Source organism: Branchiostoma floridae, chromosome 7 (genome assembly GCF_000003815.2).
Source record: "Branchiostoma floridae strain S238N-H82 chromosome 7, Bfl_VNyyK, whole genome shotgun sequence".
Taxonomy (NCBI): domain Eukaryota; kingdom Metazoa; phylum Chordata; class Leptocardii; order Amphioxiformes; family Branchiostomatidae; genus Branchiostoma; species Branchiostoma floridae.
This window is the reverse complement of record NC_049985.1, coordinates 2,319,446-2,335,642: the sequence shown is the minus strand read 5'-3', so window position 1 is coordinate 2,335,642 and position 16,197 is coordinate 2,319,446. Positions and strand designations below refer to the sequence as shown.

General features: G+C 43.0%; 1 protein-coding gene across 1 annotated transcript in view; it reads left to right on the top strand.

Annotated features, from left to right (window-relative positions):
• LOC118418946 (phosphoribosylformylglycinamidine synthase-like) overlaps positions 1–15,230 on the top strand; it is an 80,451-nt gene extending 65,221 nt beyond the window's left edge. The window contains exons 13-25 of the mRNA XM_035825089.1: positions 4,273–4,404; positions 5,216–5,446; positions 6,846–7,026; positions 7,562–7,645; positions 8,126–8,281; positions 9,005–9,121; positions 10,257–10,408; positions 11,181–11,415; positions 12,295–12,383; positions 12,763–12,877; positions 13,190–13,354; positions 13,748–13,882; positions 14,395–15,230. Coding sequence (XP_035680982.1) covers positions 4,273–4,404; positions 5,216–5,446; positions 6,846–7,026; positions 7,562–7,645; positions 8,126–8,281; positions 9,005–9,121; positions 10,257–10,408; positions 11,181–11,415; positions 12,295–12,383; positions 12,763–12,877; positions 13,190–13,354; positions 13,748–13,882; positions 14,395–14,705 — 2,103 coding nt within the window. The 3' untranslated portion in view covers positions 14,706–15,230. The remainder of the gene's footprint in view (positions 1–4,272; positions 4,405–5,215; positions 5,447–6,845; positions 7,027–7,561; positions 7,646–8,125; positions 8,282–9,004; positions 9,122–10,256; positions 10,409–11,180; positions 11,416–12,294; positions 12,384–12,762; positions 12,878–13,189; positions 13,355–13,747; positions 13,883–14,394) is intronic.
• Positions 15,231–16,197: the final 967 nt, after the last annotated feature.

Here is a 16,197-nt window from a genome sequence, read left to right as displayed (position 1 = left end):
CCACGAAGATGAAGCCGCTAAATGACACTGTTCATTGCCCTTTGGAAGTTAAAAAAGCTCAAGAAAGATATTCTTCTACTACTCCGAAGGAATTTATTTTTCTACTACTACGCTCTCATATCGAAGAAAAAATCGCTCACTCCTCCAGCCGGGTTGGCAGGGAAAGCGTTTCGAAGTGAAAGAATTTTGTGTTCTGTGTGTGAGAGTGAATTCTAGTGTTGTGTGTCAGAATAATAGATGTCTGCTGTATCAAAGAATATGATGTCTTTGGGAAAGAATATTTTGAGTTTGTGTTTGAGAGTTGATATGTGCGTATATTTGAGACAAAAAAATGCACATTTGTTTACGCACCATATTCTGGTGTCTGTACAATGTGAAGAATGCAATCAACCCCCAAAACTTTAAAGTCGTCGTACTTATACATCCGAACAAGGATCTTTTAATCAGTTTTTTTTTTCATTTTAAGCTCTCTTATCATGGGTGAGTGACTTGGATGTGTATGTGAAAAAATTCAGCCTCAGTTTTGGGGTGATATTTGTTTTGACAGATATTATGTGTGACTGCAAGAACGATCTGAAAGAGTATCTAAGAAAGATATCGAGCGTGCAAGTTTGAGTCTTTGAAGGACAACTTATATGACATATGTGCGTACATTCTATGACTCCAGAGACATTGGGACAGTGAGACAGTGTCTCAATTTGGGAAAAAGCAAATCATATAAGCTATATAACAGATCAAAAGTCAAAGTCATGCTGGCCATTGTATCTTGAATGCTGAAATAGAAATGGATTTGAATAGCGGCCACTGTATTCACTTAAATAATATGATGCTTTGAAGTGACGTATTTGAATTAGCAAGTCTCTTATCATCATAAACTAATGCATTGATACAACGATGGCATAACGTTATATTGTTTTGTCTGCATATACAGTTCCGTGAGCATAAACATAAGCGCTGAGTAAGAATAAGAGGCGGAAACACCAAAATCGTTGTTGTGTCAGGAATGTTATAGCCTCTATATTGAAGAGCAGAGTACATGTTGAACTGAGAAACCGTGTGTACATGCTTGCATTTATAACATTTGTGAAGAATTGTATAGGACGACACAGGGTAAAAAGTCACCTTTTAAAAATCTGTCTATGTGTGGGACCTTTTTCAACTCTTGTGTGAGAGAGAAAAATCTGTCAATGTGTGCGACCTTTTTCAACTGTTGTGTGAGAGAGAAAAATCTGTCAATGTGTGCGAATTTTTTCCACTGATGTGTGAGAGAGAAAAATCTGTCTGTGTGTGAGACCTTTTTCAACTCTTCTGTGTGAGAGAAAAATCGTTCTATGTATATGTTTAATTTTGCGACACTTGGCCCTCAATAGGGGACATCTGATGATTCTTCATCCAAGTCCACTTGTCCGGGAAGGGCTTCCGAGTTGGCCTCACTGGAACGTGGTGTTGGTTCAGCATGCACCTCTGCCCGGACTGTCAGCTGGAATGGTCGCCCTGAACAGGTCTTATGTCCATGGCTTCCTGTACGAGGCGCTAGTCCTGGGCTCATGTCTGCCGTTGTTGTCTGCTTCTGAGCTTGGTCGAAAGATGCGTCCTTTGGTGGTGGCATCAGGCTCTCTACAGGGGTTTGAGCTGGCATCAGTTCTGAGGCCGGAGCATCTTGCCCAGGACCCGTGATGGCGGGCATCTCCATGTCTCGATGCCGCCGTGCCGGTACCGCAGGTGGCGTGTTGGTTGGCAAACCACACAGCTGCTTAAAGGCTCGACGAAACTCGGGCAACCGGAAGCTGTAGAGGATGGGGTTGGCTATGGACGATACGGTCAGATACAGCAGGATGGACACTTGATGTGCGATGATCAGGGCATTTTGCGACATGTGATCTTTACTGATGAAAGCTTGTGCCATGGCTGCCATGAAACAGACAGTGACTGCGGATACAGTCCAAACAATAAGATGCGGCAGCATCAGTTTGAATGCCTTGGTCTGGAAGACCCACAGGTTGTGGTTCTCATCCCTCTCCTGTTGTCTCCTGGCTTCCTTGAAGACGAGGTAGTAGAGCACTTGGATGAAGAGAGTGGCGAGTATCATGACAAAGAAGTTGATGGTTCTGAAAATGTCAGTGAAGGAGACAGATAATTCCAACTCACATGACACGTTGTATTTGGGCAGTCCAAAAGCCACAGACACTATTCCGATGAACAAGGAGTATGCTCTGATCGCCAAGATGCCAGCGACCACCCGTTTCGTGGTGACCTTGTCGTGGTAGTGTAGTGGGTTGCACACGAAGTGGTACAGATCTACCGCCATCATGAGGTATGTACCAGCCATAGATGTCAGACATGGAGGCGCTACCAGTAATCTAGCCGTGCACCACAGATGTTCCCCGCCAACATCTTGCTGCAAAAGGGCGTGGATACGGATCGGAATCAGGCAACTTGTGAAGATGATGTCGTCCACGGCTAAATTGCAACGAAGGTAATGGCTCGGCTTGTGCAGGTACCGTTTCTTCCAGACCACGAAAATGAGTAGCAGGCCGCATCCTACCGACAGTACCAGGCTGATGATGAGGTATGTTACCTGGAGAGTCTGGGATGTTGCGCCGAGGGATAGAACACGGTTGATGTCGTCATCTTCTGATGGACCGTCACTTTCTTCTTCCATCTTGATAGCCAAATAGCACAAAAACAGGACTCTTAGGAATAGCGTACCGTTTTCTCGATGGCTGAACAGACTACTGATCCAGCAATATACGCAGTGGCAAGTACTGGCTAAAGATAGCCAATTTATGCATATTGCGCTTAATGTGATGTCCTACTTAGAAAAAATGTTGTTGGTGACTTTTTGTGCACGAAAGTCGCCTCTGACGTCAAAAGGTATTCAGCGGCTGATCTTTCAATTAAGTTTTTAATAGCTGTTGTAAGGAGCAACCTTTGTACCTGTCGATTTGGATGTCCATCATCCCAGTCTAACACATAGCAAGAATTTTCTGGTAACTGCTTCGTGTAAGTGTTTTTGTTCCATCAAGGACAGGCTAATTACTTGATACCGCCTACGTGTATGTTATTTTCATGTATTAGATTCTTTTCTCTATAAGGCCAATTCACCAATTTAATTTCTTGGTTCAAAGAATGCAGGAAATTGGAGAGGTATCATCTATATAAAGTTTTCCAGCAACAGCAGTTATTACAAAATTCTTCCAATTCATAGATGTCAATGAATGCACGCCTCAGTACAGCCATCTGGCATCAACATGTACAAAAATTTATAGTGCCTCAGCGCCAGAGTTTTACTATAAATCTCGAAGCTCCATGAAACGAACAGAAATGTTTTTAATGTAAAAGTTAAGATCCCTCCAGCACCAAATGGTGCATTAGGCACCTATTTCCGTTTCTGAAGCTTTTGGGCCACACAACTACATTGTACATTGTCTATCAGACACCATCATCAGGGTAGAATGACTGGAAACTACTTCTTGCTGCTACTTATAGCCGATGTAGGTGGCGCTGGGGTATACAAGACGAGGCAAGGGGGGATACAAGTTGATACGTTTGGGACGGCATTCTTGCATGCAGCTGCAGCGCCACCTACATCGGCTATAAGTAGCAGCAAGAAGTAGTTTCCTGTCATTCTACCCCTGATGGTGGTGTCTGATAGATATCGAAACGTTGGAAGTTAGTACACACTGGTTGTGCCAAAAGAACCTTACTATCTGAATAACTGCCAACCTGATGAAGTTATTTACGTACATTGTACGTGTTTGCCATCGCTACAGCAAGGAGCCACTCCACTGGCAGTGGTCTTTGTACTCAAGTGTCTTGTACAAAATGCAAAATGTAGAAACATTAACGAGTTACCAGCTGTGTGAAAAATGTTCCATTGAGCAACATCAGTAAAACTTTAGATAAGAATTGAGATGTAACAAATACCACTGGTGGCTCACTAGTGAGGGCTCAAAATACCACCTGCATATGCAGGTTATAATAGTGCAGGTAAAATTGGAGCTGTGCAGGTATTTCTGGTGTCTACCTGCACTGGTCCATGTACTGGGTTTTATACATAAATGTCCTATGATGTAGGTTTGTGATATTTGTTATTAGCTGCATTGACTGTTACCACCAATAAAGTACAAAATAGTAAATAGCAATGGTTCCTGAACAATTTTAGTATGATCTATTCTATACTTCCTAAATTCGGAGTGGTGCAGGTAAAAGTTTCATAGCGGTACCCACCACTAGTATACAGACTTCTCTCATTTCCTCCTCCCTTTGCAGACATTCAACTTTGACACCATCACCCCAAACCTGACGCCCCTGACCCTGCCTGATGGGCTGAGCGTGCGAGCAGCGTTGGAGCGTGTGCTCCGTCTGCCGTCTGTGGCCAGCAAGAGGTACCTCACAAACAAGGTAAGTAACTTTTATTTATCTATTTCACCAAAGCAAAATTACATGCGCAGGAAGTGCCTTCCAGGCTTCCTGAATTGGGTAACTTTGTTACAGTCGGCAAATTACAAAACAATCAAACAATCAAACTTCTGTCAATCAGTGAATAGTTTTATCAAGTTTGGAGATCACTGATTGTTATGAACCATCTGTGAACCATGCGATCACTAACACTCAAACTCCCCCTATTTTAATAGTAGAATAGTCCTCCAGTGTGCAGCCAGTTTGTTACAATTCATCAAGCAATAAGTTAACACTAATTAACCAAGGTACAACCTAGCTGACGTTTTGGTGACCACTAGCAAGGGATATGAAATCTTTGACCTGACATTGTACTTTTGTTCAGTTTATTCATATAGTATTACATGTACTTGTGCACAATGTATGATTACAATTTGATTTTTAGAATGCTAGTGATCTGATGCATAACAGTTTTGCATTGTTGTACTATTCAATGTTCATATTTTTATCATTTCAGCCAATATGGCCATATTGATTTCATAATATGGATGACATTCCGCACGCATCAATTTTTGGCATTTTCCAAAATTAAAAAGAAAGGTCTTTAACCATACTGTAAATCATGTATACCTCATTAATTCAACCTTGTTCGGGCATTACCTTGTGCAGTATTCCTGTGAATCACTAGAAGGTGCACACATCCAAAGAAAAGCATGATGTTTCAGTTGTTAATGCAAATTTCTCCGGTCGATGTTACACCAGCACACATTTGAACCATAGATGAGCTCTCAATTATATGTTTTTCCCTCCCCAGGTTGACAGGTCTGTGACAGGCCTGGTCGCCCAGCAACAGTGCGTCGGCCCCCTCCACACTCCGCTGGCTGACGTCGCCGTCACCGCACTCTCGCACTTCGGCACGGTCGGCTCGGCAACAGCGATAGGGGAACAGCCAATCAAAGGGCTGCTGGATCCGGCCGCGGGGGCCAGGATGTCCGTCGGAGAGGCGCTCACAAATCTGGTGTTCGCCAGGGTCACTGACCTCAAGGTACGTATCCACAGTATGTATGTTTGACCAGGGTTGTAGCCAGCCTGAAAGCATTTTCTGTCCCCTTGATTTTGAATGGCTTTGGTGCAGCGTTCCTAGTGGGTCCGGGGGCATGCTCCCAAGGAAAACTTTGAAATCTAGACCCTCTGAAACCCTATTTCCTGCATTTTGAGGGTTAAATTTTGTTCACAGAGGACGGAATGGGCAAAAAAAATTCCGTCCCCAGCTGCAAAATTCCATCAAAGGACAGAAGGATGGGTGCTGACTACAACCCTATGTTTGACTGCAACATTTTGTGTCTATGATGGACCATATCGTCCCAAGTCGCCTGTTCGATTTCAATGTTGATGGACGCACCAGATCGAGGCCACCCCTACAAGATTGTCAAACCCCTATCCCTAGCCCCTCCTTTAGCATCAGGGCAATCTACACCTGGAACAGTCTTCCCGCAGATGTTGTAGCTCTTCCATATGATGTTTTCTATTAACCACTCTTTCATTCCATACTTCCTCCAGGGGTCAACCTTGCAATGTTTTCTATGAATCTCTCTTTCCTTCGCGTCATTCCTCCAGGATGTGAACTGCAGTGGGAACTGGATGTGGCCTGCAAAGCTTCCTGGAGAGGGGGCTGCCCTGTTCCATATGATGTTTTCTGTAGCCCACTCTTTCACTCCTTCGTTCCACCAGGATGTGAAGTGCAATGGAAACTGGATGTGGCCTTCAAAGCTGCCTGGTGCAACAGAAACTCTGTTCCAGTTTTGTAGGAACCACTGTTTCATTCCTTCAGTCCTCCAGGATGCAGCCATGCAATATTTTCTATTACTCACTCTTTCACTCCTTCATTCCTCCAGGATGTAAAGTGCAGTGGGAGCTGGATGTGGCCAGCTAAGTTGCCTGGAGAGGGTGCTGCCCTGTTCCACGCTTGCCGGGCCATGTGATGTCCTATAAACCACTTTTTCCTTCCTTCGTTCCTCCAGAATGTCAACCTTACTCTGTGCCTTCCGAGCCATGTGTGATATTTCTGTAAATCACTCTTTGTTAACACAGGATGTTAAGTGCAGTGGGAACTGGATGTGGCCAGCCAAGCTGCCGGGTGAGAGTGCCGCTCTTTTCCATGTGTGATGTTTTCTATGACCACTCTTTCATTCCTTCATTCCTCCTGAGTGCAGCCATGCAATGTTTTCTATAACCCACTCTTTCCTTCCTTCATTCCTCCAGGATGTGAAGTGTAGTGGGAACAGGATGTGGCCAGCCCAGCTGCTGGGTGAGGGGTCTGCCCTGTTCCACGCTTGCTGGGCCATGTGATGTCCTATAAACCACTTTTTCCTTCCTTCGTTCCTCCAGAGGGCAGCCATGCATTGTTTTCTATTACTCACTCTTTCACTCCTTCATTCCTCCAGGATGTGAAGTGCAGTGGGAACTGGATGTGGCCTGCAAAGCTGCCGGGAGAAGGTGCTGCCCTGTTCCACGCCTGCCGTGCCATGTGTGATGTCATGCAGGAGCTGGGTGTGGCCGTGGACGGGGGGAAGGACTCCCTCAGTATGGCTGCTAAGGTGGGCCAGGAAACTGTCAAGTCTCCAGGTAAGTTACAAGGGGGGTTCAATAAAGTTCTCTCACACAGACACAAGGGGTACGACTCAAATCCTGGGGTATAGTTGCTAAGTTTCCACCCTGTGGTGTAAAAGAAATCCATGACCTGCCTCAAATGGGCAGATCTAGATGGACTCTTTTCTCGAACCGTCACGAGTGGAGGAGATTTGTTAGGCAGGCCAGCTGACGAGCACTTGTGCTTATCTGGCACACGGCAGGGTTAGAAATTTGGTAGGTATGAAGCCATCAAAACTAATTTGAATCATTGCTTTTTTCACCTCTTCTCCTCTGAATTTCAAAAGGACATCACCTGAAAAGTATTGACCACAAAAAGGCAACTTTTGGTACATATCCATAAAAGGTTCCATACTCATGCCCCAAAATTTCAGTTGCTACAAGTCGTTTGCTAACAAGAATATCTAGTGATTTTAATTTTTTTTTTGCTAGTGACAATCCCTTCATCCCAAAATCATAAAATGTTGTTGGACCGGGTGCCTGTCTAACTTCATGTCTGTGTTATATCCAGGCACCCTGGTTGTCTCTGTGTACGCTGCCTGTCCCGACATCACTGCAACAGTCACCCCTGACCTCAAATGCCCTGGGGGCAAAGGTAAGAGGTCAAGTTGTCATCCGTCATGGGCCAAATATTTCTAGTTCTGAAGTCACTTTCTTCTCTTCATCATGTATATTACTTGATACTTTACTTATAAGTAGATGAAATAAGAGTCTTACGCATAGTAAATCGTGAAAAAGACCTTTATCCAGCTTAGCTTGCTGAAGAGCTACTCTTTCATTGATCATGAGAGAAGACAGACGATATGTACAGTATTTACATGCAAAGTGGACCACGACTTAAAATACCATCCCAAGGATCCTTTTCAGTAGCATGCAAGTCAAAGCAAAAACAGAGAATTAAACTCTTCGTCCAGAGGCAGGGTCAATAAACACTGGATTACACAAGCTACATCAAATTACTTTAATTTGTACAATTAGTACTTTCCCAAGTCAGTGATAAGTTTAACTGAAATACAGCAGTTCCAGCTGTTGGAACTCTGAGTTTCCTCCTGTTCTCACCTGTCCTGTACCTCAGGTGCGCTGCTTTATGTCGACCTGAGCGGAGGGAGACACCGCCTAGGCGGTACAGCCCTGGCGCAGTGCTACAACCAGCTGGGGGACCAGTCACCCGATCTGGACAAGCCTCAACGTCTGGTGCAGGGATTTAACATCACGCAGAAACTCATAGAAGGTTGGGAAGTCTTGGATTTTATACTACTTGAGACATTAGAAGAAAAATCAGGGCTCAAAATTTCTTTTTGTGAATGGAATAGGCGCACTGGTACACCTAACCTTAAGATTTGGGTACACAACAATTATAGAATGTAATAGAAGTAGAATTTTGGCAGAGCATCATTACAAACCTTACTGCCTCTCTTCAGAACTTGAAACTGTAACAGTAATACAATCAACAAAGTACAATAAAAATTGCTTTTTCTGATGCGCAGATTTCAAAAGCATTCTGTGTATTGGTGTACAATACTATCTTAACCCTATAGCATGCAAAAGTATCAAGGTGCACAGGTGCAGCCACAGTCAAGAATTAGGTGCACAACTCCAATTTTGGATGAACAAATGTGCACATGCCCCAATTGTTGCAACTTAAACTGGATGCAGGTTGTGCCATGATCTTAAACACAGCTGTTTCTAGTATGGTGGTTTATTTGATCATTGTTAACAGACTATACACAATTCAGGAAGGCTCAGCTATTAGTATGTACATTTTATTAGTCTGCTTTGAAATTAACCAAATAAGTAAATATATCTATTTAATCGATGGAAGCCTGTGTGATACGGAAAATTAACATCCAGCCTGGAATAACCGTATCAAATGTTATCGTGGCCCAGGTATGACATAAAAGTAGTATTGCCTTTTTCAAGTCGAGTTAAAGTTTATTTCCCCGTGTCCCTTCAGAGGGTCTCCTGACGGCAGGCCATGATGTGAGTGACGGGGGCCTGGTCACATGTCTGCTGGAGATGGCCTTCGCTGGGAACTATGGGATGGACGTCAACATCACTGCAGACAACAAAGGTAGGGAAACGGCTCTATAGTATCTGTATTTCTTGAGTGGTTAACTGCCTTATAAGTGGTAACTTTAAGTCATCACTTTACGAACTGTGTCCCCAATAAAGGGTTGTCACCAGCTTTAAATTTTTTCATTGTTTGGGAGGCAATTGTTTCTGTTTTTCCATGTTAATTGTGTCATTTTAAGTTCAGAAAAAAAGATTTTCAACAGCTTTATGTCATGAAATTCAGATTTGGGGGACAGATAGGTTAATACTTTTTCTCCAAACAAGCAAATTTCCATCCTGGATGGATGGGACAGTTCCTGGAGACAACCCTACCCCATTCTTATCAATCATGATGCAACTTAAGGCTGTGAAAGCAATGAACATGTACATGTATGTGGTAATTCAAATATGACTAGCTGATAGATAGCTTGATAGATATATTGACTGATTCATTCTTTCATTGGTCAACCAATTGACTTACTGATTTATTGATTTATTAAATGGTTACAGGTTGGTTGATTTATTCATTCATTTATTGAGTGATTGATTGGTTGATTGGTGTGAAATGGTGTAGATATTTCATAAGATTGATTGATTGATCAGTTGATTGATGGACTGGTTGGTTGTTTGGCTTGTTAATTGGTTAGGTAACTGATTTATTGGTTAACTGGTTGAGTGATTGATCAATTGATTGGTTAACTGATTGATGGACTGATTGACCAACTAGTCAATTGATCGATTGATTCACTGATCATGAAGGATTTCATTGATTAATTCATTCATTGATCCAGTAGAACCAGATCCTTTCTAAACTGAAGTTTCTGTCCCCTGCAGCCAGCCCAGTGGACGTGCTGTTTGCGGAGGGGTTGGTGTTGGAGACGCAAAAGAGAACTTTCTGTCCCTTCCAGTGTGTGTCGGTATTATATATAACACCTCGTATAATTATGAGAGTTGATTTTTAGTGTAAAACAGAACTCTCTGTCCCCTGTAGCCAGTCCAGTGGACGTGCTGTTTTCGGAGGAGCTGGGGTTGGTGTTGGAGATGTAAAAGAGAACTTTCCGCCCCTTCCAGTGTGTGTCGGTATGATATATGGCACTTGGTATAATTATGAGAAGTGATTTTAAGTGTAAAACAAAACTCTCTGTCCCCTCCAGCCAGCCCAGTGGACGTGCTGTTTGCAGAGGAGCTAGGGTTGGTGTTGGAGACAACTGTGGAGCAGGCTGACGCTGTGGCGGCCAGGTACACACAGGCGGGCGTCTCCTGCCAGCGCATCGGACACTCGCTAGGGGAAGGCACAGAGGCTCAGGTATGGGTAGTTTTTTTGTTTGTTTGTTTTATTAAGATACTAGTTTGTTTGTTTTATTAAGATACTAGTTTGTATACCGGTACATGTACATTGTGTATATCCTTTGACTTATCACAGGTATACCTAGTGACATCATATGTACATCTGTCATTCAGCCCTCAACTGCTTACTTTCTGTCTGAAGGATGGAAGACAGATAAATGACAGGGAGAAATTAGAACAGGGTCTTCAAGATACTGAAGGTGTGACTGAGATAAGATGGTGGACTGATGGCTTTGTAAACCTTGCCTCAGATTGGGTCATTTAGTTGAGCTCAATCATAATGTTTCTGAGTTAGGGAGAAGAGATGCTGTTCCAGTGAGTTTTGGTTTAGTGCCCTGAAGTGCACTGAGCAAACCTCTTTTAAAATATGTCTTCCTCCGGACCTCAACCCCTGACAGGAGCATTCAGGGTAAAGTTCAAAACACTGTTAACCAGGCCTGGGTTGAAAGCTGCAACATTGAGCTATAGAAGCAAGATTGTTCACCACCAGATAAGTTAACCAAGGCATGCTTCATACAGGTCTTAAGACAGTTCTATAAAACCTTACTTCCTGAAGGTGAATACATTTAGGTCTTAAAACAGTTGTAATGTATCCCTTCCTTGATGCAGGTGAAAGTCTCTGAATGATGCAGAAGTGCTGAAAAGTAAATTGGCAACCACCAGATAAGTTAGCCAAAGCATGCCTCATACAGGTCTTAAAACAGTTCTAAAATCTTCCTTCCTTCATGCAGGTGAAAATCTCTGTGAATGGCACAGAAGTTCTGAGCGACAAAATGGCGGCCCTCCGTGACGTCTGGGAGGAGACTAGCTTCCAGCTGGAGAGGCTGCAGACCAACCCCCAGTGTGTGGCCGAGGAGGAGGCTGGGCTCCGGGCTAGGAAGGCTCCGCCCTACAAGCTGACCTTTGACCCATCAGACACGCCCCAGCCGCAGGTTTCCGTCAACGGGTCAGCCGACTCATCACAAGGTCGTTCAATCAATCAGTGATTCCTTCAGACTTTAAATGATAGTGCAGGCTTTGGTTTTAATTCTGACATGTTCACAATTGATGAGGCTTTCACCAAGTCTTCACCTGATTTTGAGTTGATCAAGCATTAGGTCACTAGTGTGAGGCATGAGGTGCACAAACTTGATCTTTACCTGGAGGCTTATGCTTAAATAGAACAAGATTCCTGAATTCTTGTCAGTTCAAGTCAAATCTTTGGAAAGAAATGAAATATATTAAGACTTCGCTGAACAGACAATTTACAGCTGATAAGTTTTTACTCTTACACTTTGAGAGAAAAGTAAAAATTGGAAGGAAGATCAAAAGATCATACTAGGTTGTGAAAGTCAGTTGTCATTATCATCCTCAGTGAGACATCCATAAAACCACAATTGTGTAGTATTTATATGGTCTTCTACATGCCTTACCATACTTGCCTGATCTGTTTTGGACAATGTGATTTTTTCAAGGGTGCATGGGTAGATTTAGATTTCATGCAAATGAAAAGTTGGTTACAGCCAGTAGATTTTTACATACTTGCCCTATACTAAAGGGTAAGCAATTTTGTCCAATGCTGCTTTATTGTGAAAAAGGAAACATTCTGTAACCTCTGCTTCCTCCCGTATCCAGAGCGCCGCCCGAAGGTTGCGGTGATCAGAGAAGAGAGTAACAGAGACAAGCTTTACATTACATATTCAACAAGGAAAATCAACAACATGGGCTCGCAAACAATGAGCGGAACAGAAAGAATTGAAAGCTGAAGACAACCCTGATGCCTACATTCCAATGATATGTTGTTGTTTAAGAGGTTATGATATGTTGCTTTTATCTATAATAACCTCTGCGTCCTCCTTTATCCAGACGCCCGCCCGAAGGTTGCAGTGATCAGAGAAGAGGGGAGTAACGGAGACCGTGAGATGGTGTCGGCTTTCCACATGGCGGGATTCGAGGTGAAAACTGTTTTATTCCGCACACATCCCGACTTTGGGACAGTCTACCTAGACTCCCACACTTCCCACAGTTTCAGGCTTGTCTCTTGTCCTCATTTTAGATTATCCACAACTAACCACCTTCCATCTATTCCACTGCATTACACTGAATACCAATTAATTCGTACAATTATTTTTACACTGTGTCAATTACGCTATGTATAATACTATAATGTAAATTCTTATGCCTTTTATTTGTTCACATTTTAGATTAGCTTAAGTTTGTATGTTTGTTTGTAACTTTGTTGGGTCAGCTGTCACCAGCTTATGCTGCCTAGGCCGGCCCAGTGTAATGATTTTGTCGTCATTTTCAATAAATACAAAAAAAATTACCAAATAGGTGTGGGACGTCAACATGCAGGACCTGTGCTCCGGCAAGGTCACCTTGGACGGGTTCCGCGGGGTTGTGTTCGTGGGAGGGTTCAGCTACGCCGACGTCATGGGGTCTGCTAAAGGTAGGAGTTAGGAGTTGGTGTATGTTCATTTTAAAGGCACCCAGAGCATTTTTTTTAGTCTTTTCAAATTTAATTTTCATTTTAAAATGTCACATGCCAAGCCAAGAGAAGTAAATCTGAATCTTTTTGATGGATTTCTCTAAATAATTAGTCATTAGTTCAGGGCCTCCTGATTCAAGGCCTCCAGCGACAGTGTTTCACTTATTAGTGTATTCTTTGTTTATTGGCTACGCTATTGTTCAGCTTGACTGTCCAAGCTTAGTTCAACACCTTCAGCAGTATCTCATTTATGTATTTGTTTGTTTGTCCCAGGCTGGGCGGCCACTCTGATGTTTAACCCAACCGTCCGAGCCCAGTTCAGTGCCTTCAGGGCCCGCAGCGACACCTTCAGCCTGGGGGTCTGTAATGGATGTCAGCTGATGGGTCTGCTGGGTTGGGTGGCTCCGCACCACGGACAGGTCATCCCTGATGGTTCAGGTATGCTGGGGTGTTTGTTGCAGTGATTTTTTTCACAGCATAGAGGCATCTTAGTGCAACAAAGCCACGTGGAAAGCGATGCAGGTGTGAGCATTGTAGGTGGTCTTGGGAAATCCTCCCCGGAAAATTAATAACGCTCACAAACACAATTTCCTGCATTTTGAAGACCAAATTTAGTGACATAAAGCCAACATTTTTTGTCAACTTTTGTTACAAAACAACAGAAAATTCCCCTTTTGCTGGTTGAAACTCATCATAGGGGCCCAAATCACAGCATGCAGATTCGTTTGCAAGCCAAGGAGCCACCTTCGCTAATATGGAGTACAGACCCTTGGAAGTTGATTTTTTGTGTTTCTTTGGCTTGTGCAGGAGACCAGTCCAGCCCTCAGCAAGGTGTGTTTCTGGCCTACAACGTGTCGGAGCGCTTCGAGTCCCGCTTTGTTACCGTGGCAATCGAGGAGAGCCCCGCCCTGATGCTGAAGGGGATGGAGGGGTCGACCTTGGGGATCTGGGTCGCGCATGGGGAAGGTAGGACGGAGTTCGTTAGCTTAAAAATTCAACTGTATTCAGTTGGTAAAATTGTCATTCTAACGTAAATTTTAACTGTAATTTCCAGCACAAAAATTGGTCCTGCACAAAGTTTCTACCATCTAACTTCAGTCCTTTGTCAAGGAATGAGCAATCCGCCACTTCTGTGAAGTCATGTTATTCAGATAGAAGTGGATGGTAATTATGAGATGTCAGAATGTTGCAGAAGACCCATTGCATATTGTGAAGCCCATTCCTTATCTGGGACTGGACAGTCATAAATTTGGTCAAGCCCGACTTAAGAATTATAGTTCAGCTTTGCTTTAGTAGGACTGAAAAGAAGTGAGTAACAATGCAATTGAAAATGTCTAAATGTTTATATCGATTGTCTTAATTTGGGTGGGACAAGTTAGCAGTCATAATAGAAAATATTAACCCATTAGCTAGCTCTTGATAGATGGATAGATGAATGGATAAAGGGATGGATACATGATTGGTTGACTGATTGACAGGTCGGATGCTGTTCAAGACTGATGCCATCAGGTCAGAGGTCGAGCAGAACCACCTCACGCCTCTGCGCTACGTTGATGATGACGGAAAGCCTACCACGGCGTACCCCCTCAACCCCAACGGATCGCCCAACGGCCTGGCCGCACTGTGCTCGCCCGACGGCCGCCATCTTGCCATGATGCCCCACCCCGAGCGCTGCACGCTCACCTGGCAGTGGCCGTGGATGCCGCAAGACTGGCATCAGTCAATGAAGACATCACCATGGTTACGGATGTTCCAAAATGCCTATGTGTGGTGTATGGAGAATCAATAGATATTGACAATTAGAGAATTGAAAAAAATTGTTCTTGAATGTTACTGTCACTGGCCTGTGAGGAAAATGCACATTTATTAGATACATGTTTATGTACCTCCTTTGGAAACTTTACTATTAAAAAGTGTATTTATCTTATTGTATGTGAAAGAAGCCTAAACACTCAGTATAACAGGCTACAAGATGGATAAAGTCTTTGGAGAAATTTGCTATGGCTAATCTATTTGGTTGCGAATTGATGATGATTTGGACCAACTTTTTGGCACTTAGAAGGAACAGAAAATTGGCTACTTCTGGTAAAACCAATGGCCAAAACTTGATCATCTCTAAAAGGATTTTTGCTGATTTAAATAAACATAAAAGTAAACCATGTTTGGACCTAGAGGCACCGCATATGATTTTTGATAGCAGTTTGACTGTAGTAAATGGTGTATTGTAATCCTGATGCTACAAGGTATGGCTTGAATTTGTGGGAAATTGCAAGGCTGGGCTGGCTATCAGAATAAAGATATTTACATTGATAAAAGGGCTTCTATGTTGTTGTATGGTTTGTTTGAAGATGTGCAAAATGCATGCTATTTCCCCCTATGCATGTATATATTGTCAATATATATACCCCAAACATATCCCTTCAGAGATGCTATTGTCAGAAGAAATGTAATGCCCTGCCATGCGTTCCTCTTTTTTTCTACCTTCCAATGTGAGTGGATCAGACCTTACAGTCTGGTCTCACACAGCATTTTACCTACCGTATAAACCTGATATGTTATGCCAAATTGTGGTTTACCGGTTATGTGAATCAAACAATCATTTACCAAACAAGCCCTAAAAAATTCTACATTTTCAGATTTAAACAAGTGTCTGACACAACCAAATATTGGTGTAATGCTTGTTTTACCTTCATCTCCTGGATAACCTACATGTACATTTGTATATTCGCTGTTTTTGTAAACAGGGTACTACTACTAGTATCTGGGGATGTGAAGTCGACAATGTTTGTTTCAAATTGCAATATTTTGAGAATTCCCATTGTGTATTGCAATTTGCAACCATCGTCCGTCAACTTGACTCTTAATAACGCTAGTTCACCTTTATTCGTGGGGTAACCTTTATTCGTTGTATATAAAATCAGAGCATTTAGAGGTATCAAGTCGACAGACGAGTGTTTCAGACTGGAATGCTGTAAAAACTATTGTAACTTGAAACCAACGTCTGCCGATTACATATCCTTAAATATCTCGTTTTTTGTAAACAACGGATATAGGTTGCCATGTGGATAAAGGTGAACTAGCGTTACCCTGTTTTTTAAAACCGTTGCCTAGCAGATAAACGTGAACTAGCGTTAATGAGTTTACAGTGTGAACTGCTTTCCCGCCAACTTTCCACAAACAGTAACCCTAAACCAGGCTCCTCCCATGTGGAACAGGTTGTCCTGTTGTGAGGACGACAGATTGAAATTCCAACTTCCTTATCTATGAGAGAAGTGCTTGTA